Below are 15,063 nucleotides of genomic sequence, written 5' to 3'. Positions count from 1 at the left end.
TGAGTTACGCCGGATGGTCCTAGGAAGAAGGTACTCCGTCGTGATAGATGGATTAGTCACGCTTCATAGGTTACGCTGGTTAGGAAATGCACTCCGCATGCCAATAAACCGCCTGCATCTCAGAGCTCATTTTGCCCAGCCCTGTACCAAGTGTAAGCGACCGAGAGGTGAACAGTGTATGACCTAACCACGAAGTGTGAAAACACTAACCAGTGAACTGAGTTGGGCCGACAACTGCCGCCTCCCTGGATGTGGACCCGAGGACTCAATTCGCCAATGGCTAATGACACTGGCAGACATGACCCAATCGCGCAGTCGGTGACGCACTTGCATCAGAGCCGTCGCTTCCAATTTGTAGCTGCCATGTTTCCTAATTAACTAACCATGCCGTCGCCTTCAAGGCTCAATACTCAAGTTTTTCTAACAACTGGAATCATTGTGCTTATGGTACACGGTTTGTGACTGATAAATTGAGTAACTGCTTGGTTGATTGATTGATTGGTTGGTTATAAAGCGAGTGCTCCAAGCTGAAATGCGCCGGCTCGCTGCACTGACATAGCATCCGTCAGGAGGGGTTTAACCTCGCTCCAGTAGATGACTCTGCTGTCAGTGCTGCGTTGAGATGGTTTCGGGTGGAATTCGGTCAACCGACAACACGTACATCGTATCTCTGGTTGGCGGTCAGCAAGCTATTGAAAGCAATCTTTAATTACCAATCACAGTGGCGGATGAACTTCAGCCGGAGTTTCCATTCGAAGGCACAACGCACCGTGAAACCGAAAAAGACGAGGAGAAAAATTGAACAGAGGCATGCTTGTCCATTCATGGATTTGCATTGCACTTCTTTCTGCTAATAATTATTCCGGACGTCTAGCTTTGAAACGATTCACGCGTCTCTGAACCGTGTTATAAATAAGACTTCTGGTGAAATGTGCAAACCTGTGCGAAATGAACGGGTAAATTAATGTATATATAAGAATGGTAAGATACTCGTAGTGAACAACACTGACCCTTATAAGTTTCTCTGTCGTTTATTGTGCACACCAAATCACCATGTGACGGATAGTTGTTTTCTGCGCTTAATTAAGAATGACGTTGGCAGAGTATTCGTTAACATTTTGCCTAGCAGTTACGAAGAACCTGGATACCGTCGTTGTGATACGCTTTCCAGGATTGGGTCCACGTAATCATTCTTGTGCTTGGTTATATATGCTGTAAGATTTGAATGCTACTATCTGTCACTGGCGTTCTTGTTTGTTTATATCCAGATTGTTTGAACGCCTGGGATTGTAGGTATGTGAAAATGCATGCAGTAGGCTAGCACTAGGTATCATCTTAGTTCTCAGTAAGGTTTTCAAACGATTTTTGTTTGTGAGTCGGTAAATCATGTATGTTCAGCATTGTTTCAGGAGAACCGCCTGTGGGACCTTGTCAAAGCGGCCCCTATGGGAGGTTTCTCTTGAGAGATTGACCAAACCCCTAGTTTATATGACCGACGGAATAAATTCAAATATTCAGTTAAAAGAAATCTTGCCCACGTTTTCAGTCCTAGTATCAGGATGCGTTTTAGACTGTTCTCTATCGCTAAACAGCTGTCAAGTTTTGTATCAGTTTATCCACATTTCACAAATTCTAGAAGATGTGTTTCTGTTTGGGAGTAGTGAGACTAATTCGGCATACTTTCACGTCCCTTTTGTAACTTTTTGTGTCAGGACTAAGTGGTCCCTTCAGGAAGCGGTCCTTAATCTGGAAAGAGGTGCCACTATGTATTTACAATGGCCTGTTAATTTACGGTTCCTTTACAGATCGTGGTACAGAAAACGGAGACAGTGTAAACACATATGCAAAGGTGATGCATGCTTGTTATTCGCAACGAAAATAAGACGGGAAATTCCGCTACTGAAATCGGTTTTGATTTACGCTTTTCAACGTCTTTAGCCAACAATGATCCTCTTCACACAGGAAAACGGACAGAGCCGACAGAGACTAGTCTGGCAGTTGCCTGTGTGCCTCACCCATTCCGGCTGGATCCATTGCATACAAACGGTGTCTGAATCGGGAATCGCCCTAGAGTTGACATCCGAAGTATATGCCCGGGCCAAATGGACCGATGTAATGGAGCTATGCTGTTGGGTTTAGACTGTCCACGTCAAACTCGAAGATGTGCGCCAAATCATCATGGTTTACTCGGGCGCTCCAAAGATCCGGAAAGTGCACTGTAGAAGGTTTTCAGCCGCCACCCTTACTACACATATTAACTCAAAGGAGTCCTTGCTGGTCTGTAATATCCTCTAATGCGCTACCGCTACATCCGTAGAATTCGCATCCTCCTGACCACCAGATTTGTGGGATCACGATAAGCCGTCTGTTTTGGGTTCAGGAACTAGGCTCCACACTCCCATGCAATTGTTGCGGAACAACAAAACTTCAATTAGAAACTGATGCCGCGCCGACTGCAATGGAATCGGAAGTTTCAGAAGCCCATCTCAGCTTTGTTATTCCACGGTGTGATTTCAGCAGCAACGTTTCCATATTCAGACATTCTGCCTTAGTTCTGACTTGGTTCGGTCAATAATAAGTCATTCGCAACTGCGGAGCGCCCCTCTGTATGCGCTTTTCAGCATAATCATTCATGCCAACCGTTAGAATTCTCCAGCCATCTGGCCAACGGGTAAAAAAAGCCTTTTGGAACCAGTGCCTGGAGCAGGGCCGTTTTCGGGAACTCATTCATTTGCTCCTTTAAAAAACAGCTGCTTTAAATTCATCTTAGTGTGGACTCTTTCTTCATTACGGCTGTGTGAGTGAACTCTACACCAAGGTACACCGATAGCTAGTTTCGTTGGGAATTCTAATGTTCACGAGTCTCTAAAAGCATACCATAGGAGGCACAGATTGTACTGTTATGCTTCTATACTTCCAAAGAACTCGAACCCTCATGAATTATCGCACGTACTAGTGAAGTACTCTTCTATTCTGGACAATATCCTTAGATTTTCTTTCAGTTTACCAGGAATACACGACCGATATTGCTGACTTTTGGACTGATGCACTAGCAGGATAAGTTTATGCCAAGGTCTCATCCTCTGTATTTGCATTCGAATTGAATAATGGACAACGTTTTCTTTAGGGTTTTCAATGATGGTGGCAGTGTTTTCAATTGTTATAATGAGTTAATGTTATCCCCACCTATTGGTTATGTGGAACCAACAAACTAAACGCGAAATCTCCACTAACTCTTTGTCTCTCCTGTTCCAGCCTCACTAACATCAATGCACTGGTCTTCGATTTCCGCCATATTCGTTTATCTGCTAGCCGATGTTATCGCATTTAGCATCATTTTGCCATGGTTTCCTACGATTTTCGCAGCAGATAGTCAGGTACGGTTCTGATTGATCTTCTCTCTCCTAATTAACATAGGACGTTTTTCACACTTCACTTAGACGTGTTTCCGAAACTATAAACTCACTGCTTTCTATTGATTTAAAATGGAATTCAGCTATTTTTGGTGGCAAGTTTTTTGATTTATAAAAGTTATGAGTTTTCAGGTGCAGTGACGTCAACTGCCGCAGTTGCACAGTTCTTCTCCTCTCCATTCGCCGGTGCTCTATCTGATGTGTATGGCCGTAAGCGCATTCTGATATCCCTACAGGTAAATGCGGTGATTGTGGGAGGTTTCGCTTTCATTATTGTTTACTACTTCGTACACCGTACGTGTTCACCATCTTTGCTTCGTGGGTTTTTCAATGGACTAGCTACATATGGGTTTATATCTTGTTTCCTTGTTAACTCCCCTCGGCAACAATGCCTTGCATCTTGACGTGAACTTTCGTTTCCGGTATGAATCAGGAAGCGAAATGCCTCTTTAAAAGGACATTTGTATTGGTTGGGAGTAGCTTTTTGATCCACCAACAAGCCTTGATACTACAAACCAATCATTTAGTGAATTGATTTATTGGCCGCCACGAAGAGACTGGACCTTACCGTGGTGTAGCGGTTTGTGTACCTAGGTGACCCATTGAGCTATACTGGGGGATGTCCGCGTGACACCCACAGAGTCTCTTATACCAGGTTTGTCCATGGATAGAGGTCTGATGAACACAGTCTTCTGATCCTCCAACACCGCTGCTTTGCATTTGGGCTTTTGAGCCGAAGGCTTGGGTTGAGGACCCTAATCGTCCTTTTGTCTAGGTTTGGGCGCCCTGGTAGTATCACAGCCCTCGTACAACCATGACATTTCCAGATAACAATACTCATGCCGCATCGGCCGTCGCCTGGTGCCATCAGCCGAGTCAGCTTACTTGCTGCATACAACAGGGCAGGTAGGCGAAAGCATGCTGCTGATGACGCCTCCCTTCATACATTTTCACCCTCCCCCGCCCAAATTTGAATACTTTCTCCGCAGATCCCAGCTCTAGGCTGACCGTTTTGCTCGCCCTGCATCACACTCAGCTGCAGCTTCTGCACGTCCGAGTTCAGTTAACCCTGAACACTTCGAAGTCTGTTCTCGAAAGCCACAAAAGCCTGTCTATTCAGTCACCTTCAATGTTCGCACACTGAGGCAAGCAGGTAACTGACTGCCCCCTCGCTCTCTTCCAGGTTCCGACTGCGCACCTCTGGTGATGCAGAGGCCGCTGCAGCTGGATATGCTGGGGTGGGTATTGTATTGAGCGAACGAGCGGAAGCGTCTCTGCTTGATTGGATATCCGTTGACAGCCGCCTCTGCGCGGTTCGTTTGGCAACATTTGTGAGGTGCCTCAGAAGCGTGACTGGTTTTGTATGGCGTCAGCGTGTTAGTTACGAGGTGATTAGAAAACAGGTATTTGGTTGTGCTGCAGGCAGCTCAGTCCGAGAAAACATCCAGCCACGACGGCTCGGTCATGTGCTACGCATGCCGAAACACCGTCTACCGAGACGAGTGTTGTTCTCCGTGCCTCCTTCAGGACAGCGAAAACCGCAAGATGGACAGCACATAACTTCGCAGAAAGGCGTGAAAGGGATCACGAAGAGTTTGGGTGTTGTTGGTGTTGTACACCTTCCAGCCTGGGGTCCCCGTGGCCCCACCTGTGCTTGACTGGAGACGTTGCCAGAAATGGCGGATAATCGATGTCAGTGGCGTTCGTGCTGTCAGTTTCTTTCCAGACTGTCTGATTGAAGGGTTGGAGTCGTAGGCACGACAATGCTTGACATAGGCCAGCACTAGTTCCCCTCCCTCACCCACCCTTTTTCTCTTCTTTTCACTTTAGCGCTTCTAATATCATTATATATATANATAGCAAGCAAGACGAACCTTACGGTTGCACGGCAGTGAAGCATCAGTGCAAACACTGATGTTGCTGTCTTTGATGATGATTGATTTACTGAATCAGTAAGCAACATCGTCAGGCAAAGGGTTTTGTAACGGGAGATGTAGTGGAGTGCAAAATTAGACGTGATTACAATAAATTCACGTTGGTCCGCGCTTTTCCTCAATAAATTGGCTGCGACCGAAGTAGCTACGTTGTGCATGCTAGGACAATATGTGTCGCGTTTCTTTCTACCTCTTGACCATACAAAAATAATTTCGATGTTACTTATCGCAAGTCAACTTCGACTGCAACAACGATTTTGCTGATCTTTTGGGTGTCCGATTCTGTGGACTACACCCAGAGATGTGAGCAATACTTATTTTTTTCCAGAACGACCTAAACCGCTGTTTTTTTGAAGGTATGCTTCATTCTGCCAAACAGCAGTGTGCTCCGCGTCAGTGTCATGGTTGGTAGTGGCACGCAAACAGGGTGACTACTTACTCATGTATTATGAGTGAGTAGTGGTTGGTTCAGCTCACTCACTGTAATTTTGCTCCCATTAGAGTTCTAGGTGGGTGGGCTATCTCTTGGCGTGAGCAACACAGGTCTGTCAACCACTACCTGTTTGACGTTTATTTTAAGTGCGCCATTGATTGTCCGTAAGCCATAAAAATGGCAAAGTCCGAGATGTGGCACGGAAGATAGTTAGCAGGAAATTGTGTATTTTTTTTAGTGTAGTAGGTACGGAGTGTAAGCCACGGGTGAATCAATCCTTTCCGTGATTATGATGGACTTGAGCTTTGGCACCACATTTTGGTTTATATTTTCTCAGCTTCTTTTAAACAGGTTTGCATGCGTGATCCTTTTTCATCTTATCAGGCCCTCAGCATTCTTGCCTATCTACTATGTGCCCAATCTGCCTTCTCCTACCCGCTGTTTGCTGTAAGCCGACTGTTGTGCGGGATCACCAGAGCGAATGTCGCCGTCCTATCAGCACTAATTGGGGACCAATGTGGCCCAGACATGCGTACAAGAGCCATGACGCTAGTCGGGGCTGCCTACAGCGTGGGATACACCTTAGGCCCCCCAACATCTGTTGCGATCATGGGACGCCTGATGGAGAAACCGGTGGCCTCCAAACTGTTGCAGTATCTAGGATTAAGTGCGACCATACTCGAAGCATTCGGGCTTTTGGTGATAGTCGCTTGTGTATCTGAGCCTGAAGTGAAGCACCGCAACAGGGTGAGTCGTGCTGTTTGTTCTCAAGACCGTTCCTCATTTTAGGCTTCTTCAAGCGAACTGACAGTGGGGTACGGTTTTACCCGTATATGTATGTGCATATATATGTATGTATGTGTATATGTATACACATGTATATACATATGCTGGTTTAAGCTGCAGGATTTTTTAATGACCAACCCAAGTTCAGAGACCGTTGGATTCCTTTAACCCTCACCCAGGATCTTGTGACCTTTGAAAAGTACCGTATCTTAGCGCATGTTAGCCACGATGTTGTTGAAAGTGACCATTAATAGCACTTATCTGTATAGAGGCGAATTCTAGTAGCTCAGTTTATGAATTTGATGGTTTAGTTATTCGCTTTCATACTTAGCGGATATTTGGGATCTGTGTAACGCTGTGGGTGCTAAGTGTGCGCGAAAGTTCGAGGTTTGGCTAGAAAGTCTACAAAAATATCAAAAACTATCGTTTTGTAGTTGGAAAACGTAATGGCTCACGAGCACCATCCTCCCTTTTTCGCGTGCTTTTGCCACCCCGTTTCATAATCTGTCAGGTGAAAAAATATTTGCAGCAGTGATTTTGAATAGCAAGATCCACGAGGGTTGCGCCCACGTTCTTGACATTCTTACGGTAGTTTCTGAATTCCTGCTTTCCGTTGGTGCTGAAATATCGCAAGATGTGTTGTTGAGACAAAGAGTTCCAGTTTCAAATAATATGAAACTCGACCCTTAAGGTAAGCCGACCGAGTTCCACAGAAAGTCGTTTCGATTTATATCATTGCCCTATCGATGACATTTTACGACATTGCAACAGACAGACATCTTAAACCTGAACCGCCGGTATACAGACACTGCATGCCATTAGTAATGTCAACAGAACATTTATTTTCTTTGTGACCTTTCGCGTTTGATGATTTCTTTCTCGAACCCACAGGTGTATCGGACTATTGGTTCATGACTGATAGCAATATCACCAGCTTTGATTTCTCCCACTAGAGTTTCGTCAGACGCGTACTTGATTCGACTTGTTTCGGAGAACTACACAGTCGCGTCTCTGAAACGGAGTTAGAATCATTTGATCTCGCCCAACTGGTGTTCACAGGGTGCTAGGCATGGAATGCACTGATTGAGAAGCTATTTCTACCAGGCGTTCTGCTGACCAGGGATATGTGGATTCAAAATCTTGTAGTCTGATAACATTTAGAAGGTGTATCAACTTAGCTAATTGTCAATGGAATTCAAAGTGTGACATGCATGCTTGTTCTTGACCTCGTATCATGAGCTCAAACTCCAAGATTTAGTCATATGGCGAACCACCACGCAACTGAATCAAAATGGTAGTGTTTCGAAGACCAAGTGGTTCGGAACTCAGCTTTGTCAAGAGTTACAAGTAGCCGCTGAAACGACCTGACGGCTCACACATTCTAACACATTAGCCTATCACTTTTGAGCGCATATTAAAGGACTTTGGAGTGAGATGGCAATAAAACAGGAAAGGCCGAAATTTCGGCCTCTACAGTTCATGAATGATTGTAGAATCGCCGTTTCCACACAAAGCAAAAGGAACTAAACAGTGAGTCACCACAAATTCCAGCGTGCAACGGGCGAAATCGTTTCAAGTTTTTCGATAACCGTTGATTGTATACGTTTAGCAGAAATGACCATGTCTGCCACTATCCTCCCGGGTCAAACACTTTCTGTGAACATATTATGCATACCGATACATGGGGTTTTCCCGGGATTTGAACTCGTTGTGTACAAAAGTTGTGTGTTCCTCTAGACCATTCGCTATCTAAGGCATTGTGAGGTCACCGTGTGCTTTTCAGCCGCACAACACTGTCATGTGGGGTAGACAGTGTAGTCTGTGATAAAGTTTTTTCTACATAACGCATGGGATTGCCCGTGGTGAGCGAAGGTCGATTTGGAACTCACTTTAACGACCCAGCGTTTTCACATTCACTGGATGCAAAGATGTATTTAGGTTCCCTGCTCATCAACTATCCATTGCCAACAACCTGCAGTAGTCCTAACTGCTATGAATTTGTTCGTCAGTAAATGAGGGGTTGGTAAAGTATTAATCATGGTTTTCAGGTGACTGATCTGAGCGTCACTTTGGTGCTACAGTGGTTGTGGTCATATCCGAAGGATAGTTGCCCCACTTCTTTTGCGTGAAAGTATGAACGCAAGCGCATGCACAAAGCGTCCAAATCGAACAGTGGGAGTAATAATTGGACATGCAGATGAGTGCACCTAACATGTATGCGAATTCGGCACCGTGACATCCCGGATATTTGTCCAACGAGTACTTGATGATCGTTTCGCCCCGAACAAGGCAGCTAGCATATGGCTGAATGGACAGCACATGATAGTTTTGCAGGGACAGTGCGTCGTATCACGTACCGTCACTTCGCCAATGAAATTTCCAGTGAGAATAATGTTAATAATTAAACAAACTGTGTGGAGAATGGTTTCCCATCACAAGTTAATTTTCAAGTGGACTGGCGTATGACGTAAGAGGGTGAACAACAGCCTGCTATACAAAAATGATGGTCTGTCTGCTTCGCGCAACGCACTACTATATGGATTACACTACTAGGTTGGTCCGTTGGAAGGGAGTAAGTATGTATTCCAATATCTGTTTAATTCATCACTTGCTGTCGTAAGACAGCTTTCTTTATCTATTTTTTTATGTAAGATCCTACTGATGTATGCTGAGCTTAAGAGTGAACCTTGAGTTTTCAATAGGTGTACATGGTTATGCTGCAGTACACTGAAAATGCGTAATTCGTTAGCATAAAATTTCTCGTTGTACAATCGAGGAAGTCTCAATTTTTGGACGGCACGATGGAAATATTTATGATGTTTGGAGGAGTGTGTAAACCTGTGTACTTCAATGGAAATTTCATTGTCTTTTGTACACTGTGTCATTCCGTTCCAGAACTTCCAGCCACTCTTCCAATTTCGTTCCGTAATTTTGACTTTCTTTCTTATCCCCCTTCTTTCCCAGCCCGTACAACTTGATACAACGTTTCGTCTTCTTGATCCACGAAACCTGTTCAGTTTTCAGGGTGTCTGCCAATCAGCTTCCGACAAACCGCTCTTTCACGCCCCATAGCGTAACACTTGCACACAGGTCATGTTATGCGACGTTTAGCTGTAACACCCTTCTGGTGCCTAGCTGCCATGCCACCCGAAGGAAGCACGAGGGCTGGGATACTGCCAGGTTGCCCAAGCCTAGACAGGGGAAGCTAGAGGCAGAGGTCGGGTTCGAAACACGGACCTTCTGGTCAGTAAATTCGCGCTCTAACCACTTGAGCCATCTCGTCCCGCTACGCATGGGCTTCTTTCGCGTGGTACTGCCGTTTTATGGCAACCTAGTGAGCTACCGTGTCCATCCATCGTGCCGCGGAACCACTAGTCACATCTGTGGATGAAATTACCCACGAATGGTCTAGTGAATTTCTCTTAGCATTATCACGAACATCCGATGACAAATTTCCTGGTTTGGTGTCGCCAGAGTTGAGGTTGACTTCGTTTCGGAATGGAAGGGAAGCCAGAATTCGATTTCAGTTAAGGCTTTAAACACCAGTGGGTTGTGGAACCGAGCACGATGCGCGTGATTTAAGTTAGGATTCTCTGACTATTCTTGTCTAGACGAGTAGTGTGGTTGGCTGTACATATGACTGAATATTCTTCAAGAGTCTGAAGGACTGATTCATCTGTTACACTAGATGTTGAACAGTTCTGCTCCAATTCATCACGACTCATGTTGTACACCTAACAAGCGCCATTACGAGGTGGTCGGTGACCTTATAGCTGATGAAGTTAGTTCTGTTGCAAAAACTTTTGGATTGGTGGACTTACATATTTGTACGAGTGCATTCCGTGGTACCAGTACCTGTCCTGTGAACAAAAGTGGTATTCCATTGCATTTCTAGATACCCTTTTTGTACTGCTCAGCCTCATTCTTCACGTCCTCTCATTTAGAAGTACTCCATACAATTTCTGTTCAGTATGATATCCTCTTCATGCTCAGTTATCATTATAACCTGTTAGACTGATTGGTATCCATGAGATAGCCGTTATCTTTTCAATAATAGCATGGTAGTTGATGGTATTGCGGTCCAGTTAACGTACCAGTAGAGCTTACGCTTGTGAGAAACTGACTCATGGTGGCTGACATCAATTGGTTGAAGAACAGCGGTCGTTTGGTACCTGGTCTCAGTGCATGCGCTTCACTAACTGATCTAAAGGTGAAAAGATACAATACGGATGTGCGGTGGTCATTCGCCTTCTCAAGACAGCATGCTCCTTTGATCGAGGTGGCTCATTGGTTAAGGCGCGAACTTATTGACCAGGAGGTTCATGGTTCGAATCCGATCTCTGCATCTCCACTGCTCCTGCCTAGGCATAGGCAGCTTGGTGGTATTTTAGTCCTCTTACTTTCTTCGGGTGTCACGAGAACTCAGCACCGAAAGGGTGCTACAACTGAACCGTCTTTTAAAAATAACTTTATACTCCTTTGCCCAGTGAGCCTTGTTTTTGATCACGGGTTTGTGGGGTCTGTTTGTACCCTAATTGCTTCTGTCTGGCCATCTAGAAAGTTCTCCGTTCATATTGTATCTGGACTCTGATTTTCCACTTCATATTGACGTAATGTCGAGGTTACTTTTTTGCCACGCCACTTCGTTTAGTTATTCAAAGGCTTTATGTGAACCTTATCGGCTTCAATTAATGTCGCTGCACATTCGCCTTCTGGCTGCACCAACTCTGTGGCCTTAGCCTCTACCTGATTGTGAGGGGGTCGAAGTCCAGCATCGGTCGATGGAGAATCATGTAACGGGCATTATAGAACCGGTGACTCTACAAACGTGTACAGTGCCTGCTAACACAACCGTGCAATTGTTGTAGCGTGGAACGTAGGTAGAGCAGCAAAAACGTTACATGGTGCATTACTTGATAAATACTCATTTGCTGGTGGTTCATATCTAAACTTAGACCCATCTATCCTGACTTTTTTAGTCATTAATCGCCTATGGCAATGGAGCATCATATGGTTCGTCTTCCTTCTGATTTTCTCCGGTCTCGAGTCGACTGTGCTGTTTCTCACCCGAAGTCGGTTCGGTTTTACGGGGTAAGAAGCTACCGGTTTTTTGTTTTACAATCTTGGTGACTTTGCCTTTAGTAGATATCTCGTGAAAATCTGATTAACGGAATGCCTTGTTAAGCCCTCACAATTGAATTCTCCGTCACCACTTTACCCAACATTCATGCCCACACCCCAAACGTGTTCGTGGATTTTTGAAGTAGATTCAGTTAATTGGTCACATCTCACCACGGGCTGATACTTCCAGCTCCATCTATTACAAGAGAGTAAGCTTTCGAATTCCGGTTGTGGCTGGTACCGATCCAAGTAGTCCGGTGCAATAGAGAAACGTTGTCAACGAGAGGGACAGATCGGGAGATTTATGAGGGGTGGTTGTGTCATTAATAAGCTGCACACCGGTCACACGCGTGGTTATCTGCAATTATCATCTAGTTCTGTTGTCTAGAAAGTGATATTAAAAGTCCAGTCCAGGCTCGGTTTTCTAGATATTTTAGTAAGCTGGGTTGGGTCAGATGTACTGAGAGGCCGTTCTTCTCAACGGATGGTTGGATATCATTCCATGTTTGCTCAACTGATTTCCATTCAATGCCTTCTGTTTGTTATGAGTTGCAATTTGAACGCATCGGTTTGTGTTGTCGAATGCATTTAAGCAAGCATCGTTAACACAAATGATCTCCTGTTCTGAATCAATTTCGGATACGCGTAATTTTGATTGTAAGTATCGGATCCGCGATTTCTTCGGGCACACTATTAGGTCAACTGCTGAACATAGACAGACCGGATCGTGAAGTAGTTTTGGACAATTCTATGTAATGTCAATTGTGCAGGTCTTCGGACTTCATAATCCCGTGGAATGCGAAGCTGATAGCAGCTTGACTGACGGAGACGTAGTTCATCGTGGCATTCGAAGGTCACTTAGTACCACAGAACAGTTACTCTGTGCTGTTTGTCCGGTTTACGGCACCGACATCCTCACAGTAATCGGTTAGGCAAACGGCACATAAATATCGCTTCAGTGCACCCGTTTATTCACTACCAAACCACTATTTCCTTGTACTGTGGGTCCGCAGACTTCCTATCTGATTTTCCAAACATACTTCAACCCCAAAACTAAAAATCCAACTAGCCTCAAACAACAACCGTTTTTCGTTCGTAGTTGGTAGTACAGCTAATTGGCAGATTTGCGTGGCTTCGAGTCATTAGCACCGTGCTACCAGACATGGTCCTAGGTTCGAATGTGTACAGGTTGTGAAGTAAACATTATACTCTGGTTGTCTAAGACGAAATCTATGCGTCGAACTAGCGATCTTCCCTAAAAGCGAATCTCTCCGCATTGCGAACGAATATTTTTCATCTTCAAACTGCTTCCTACAAAAACCGTAAGGCTCTGTCATCGACCCGACGATCTAATACTCGGTGATCAGCCAGCAAAGCGTATGAGGAATGTTGACTTGACTGTAAGATGACCAGTTACAAGCTAAACACCTTGGCTACAACATCTTCTGGCTTTGTGGCGAAAGACAACGTTTTGGAATCATTTTAAACCGTCGACCGGAGGATTATCAGTGAGACAGGCATTGTTTCCCGGACTGAATAAATGGCTGAGCATGAAATCTGATCGCGTCATCGCTTCTTTTACGGACAGATCCGTTTAATTGTGGGAGGTTTAGTTGCAAAATCCCAGCGGCGTGTTTGCCAACACAATCAAAGGCCAGTTATGACGTCGACTGGTGACGCTGTTTAAGAGTTGTCGGGGAAGATAGAACTGAATGACCGTGGCGTGGTTGCCATAGCAGTAGATTGCGCTGCCATGAGATCTCGTTGGCATAGAGGCCGCTAACGTGGATAGTGCCCCACGAGGAGAACATTGGCCGCCCACGATACGACTTCCAGACTTCGTTAACGCACCCGGTGTCGTCGCGAACAAAGCAGAACTAACAGCCTTCGTGCTAGAATCACCAATCGGGACATCATTAACAATTATGGTCGGCCAGGGAAGGCCAAACGAATGAAAGTCGGCTCCGTGGCTCCATGGATGAATCCGGATGTCACTGCGTGCCCAGTAGCTTCGGAGTGGTTAAATTAACTCCATTGCCATACTCAGTTACTCGAATCGACTTGTGACCTCACTCCACGTCTTTCGTTTTGGTGGCGGTAACAGGAGACTGAAGTATAAATGTGTCATTCGTTGTCACGCAGACAGATGATACACGTCCAACATACCGGTGGTTTTCTGATCATTTGTAAAGTTCACCGAACTGCCAACCGAAGTGTACTTCGCATAGGAAGATGCTTCCGTCAGTGTAGGGGAAACTGATGTCACCCGAACTAAACGAGACACATCTCTTAGCAGCGTGCTGCAAAGAGTCATATCATACCACAGTCAGTCCAAGAACCCTCACTGAACGGAACTGGAACGAACCAGCCGCCTTGTGTGCACTCAACACAACCAACCAAGCCATCTAATTGGGGTTTATCCCAGCACGGCAAAAATGAATACCGATAACGAGCGAAACTCAGAGACGGAAAGCGAAGTGATTTGCTCAAGGAGTTGGTAGACATCGTTTTCAAGCCAATCATGGGTGGATTCACAGATGTCAACAATGGCGTCGTATCATCTCAGTGATAAGTCTGTAGAGATTCGTACCAACATAATATTCCGTTGACATGATGAGATTCCAGCCCATTCTGTGAGATGTATCCAACGTCGATGAAACTGGCTCATTTTTCCGCGTGCAGCCAACGAGAAGTTTCTCGCGGAAGGCCGTATCCTGCAAGACACCAAACGATCTAAGGGACAAGTCGTCGGAAAAATACATCTGTTAACCCCCGGTTCCAGTGAACTACAAAGACAGACTAACTTTATTCTTTCCAAGTACCAACGAGTCGCCCCCAAAGTCAATCATACCCAGTACGCGATTTTGCGATCGCTTCCCACCAGGAATGATTTTTCACTATAACCCAATAATTTCTGCTTTAACGCCATGTGATTTATTAGCGGACGACAAAGAACTAACGATCTTCCAACAAAAAGATGGGAGCAATGTGTGTGTTCTCGAGACGCTTGCCCACCAAGGAATGCCCCGGAAGTTTGCAAACATCATACGTTCTTTGTATTCTCAGACTTCCGGACGTGTGAGAGTGTACGGAGAGCTCCCCAAAAGCTTCCGCACACAGAGCGGTGTCCGTCAGGGATGCCCACTCTCTCCATTCCTTTTTAACTTCGTGATCGATGAAATAATGAGACGGACGCTGTAGGGTCTTCAAAACCCTGGTGTTCAAATAGCCAGTGAAGAAAACCTTGTCGATCTGGAATATGCAGACGACATCGTTCTCATGTTCGAAGAGGAGGAAAAGGCGCAAGTATTCTTGGATGAACTGACCAAAGTCATCCAGTCCTTTGGTATGCACTTTGCACCCACAAAGTGTAAGG

General features: G+C 45.2%; 1 protein-coding gene across 1 annotated transcript in view; it reads left to right on the top strand.

The window, feature by feature from the left end:
- Positions 1-249: 249 nt before the first annotated feature.
- T265_11899 (hypothetical protein) overlaps positions 250-15,063 on the top strand; it is a gene marked incomplete at both ends in the record, with an annotated part of 25,482 nt that continues 10,668 nt past the window's right edge. Inside the window, 8 exons of the mRNA XM_009178718.1 lie at positions 250-340; positions 1,130-1,183; positions 3,256-3,377; positions 3,418-3,505; positions 3,546-3,649; positions 6,165-6,527; positions 9,531-9,591; positions 11,546-11,657. Of these exons, the coding sequence (XP_009176982.1) occupies positions 250-340; positions 1,130-1,183; positions 3,256-3,377; positions 3,418-3,505; positions 3,546-3,649; positions 6,165-6,527; positions 9,531-9,591; positions 11,546-11,657 (995 nt within the window). The remainder of the gene's footprint in view (positions 341-1,129; positions 1,184-3,255; positions 3,378-3,417; positions 3,506-3,545; positions 3,650-6,164; positions 6,528-9,530; positions 9,592-11,545; positions 11,658-15,063) is intronic.

Source organism: Opisthorchis viverrini (assembly GCF_000715545.1).
Source record: "Opisthorchis viverrini unplaced genomic scaffold opera_v5_632, whole genome shotgun sequence".
NCBI classification, from domain to species: Eukaryota; Metazoa; Platyhelminthes; class Trematoda; order Opisthorchiida; family Opisthorchiidae; genus Opisthorchis; species Opisthorchis viverrini.
The sequence above is the reverse complement of the archived record's forward strand: the minus strand, read 5'-3'. Positions and strand labels throughout refer to the sequence as shown.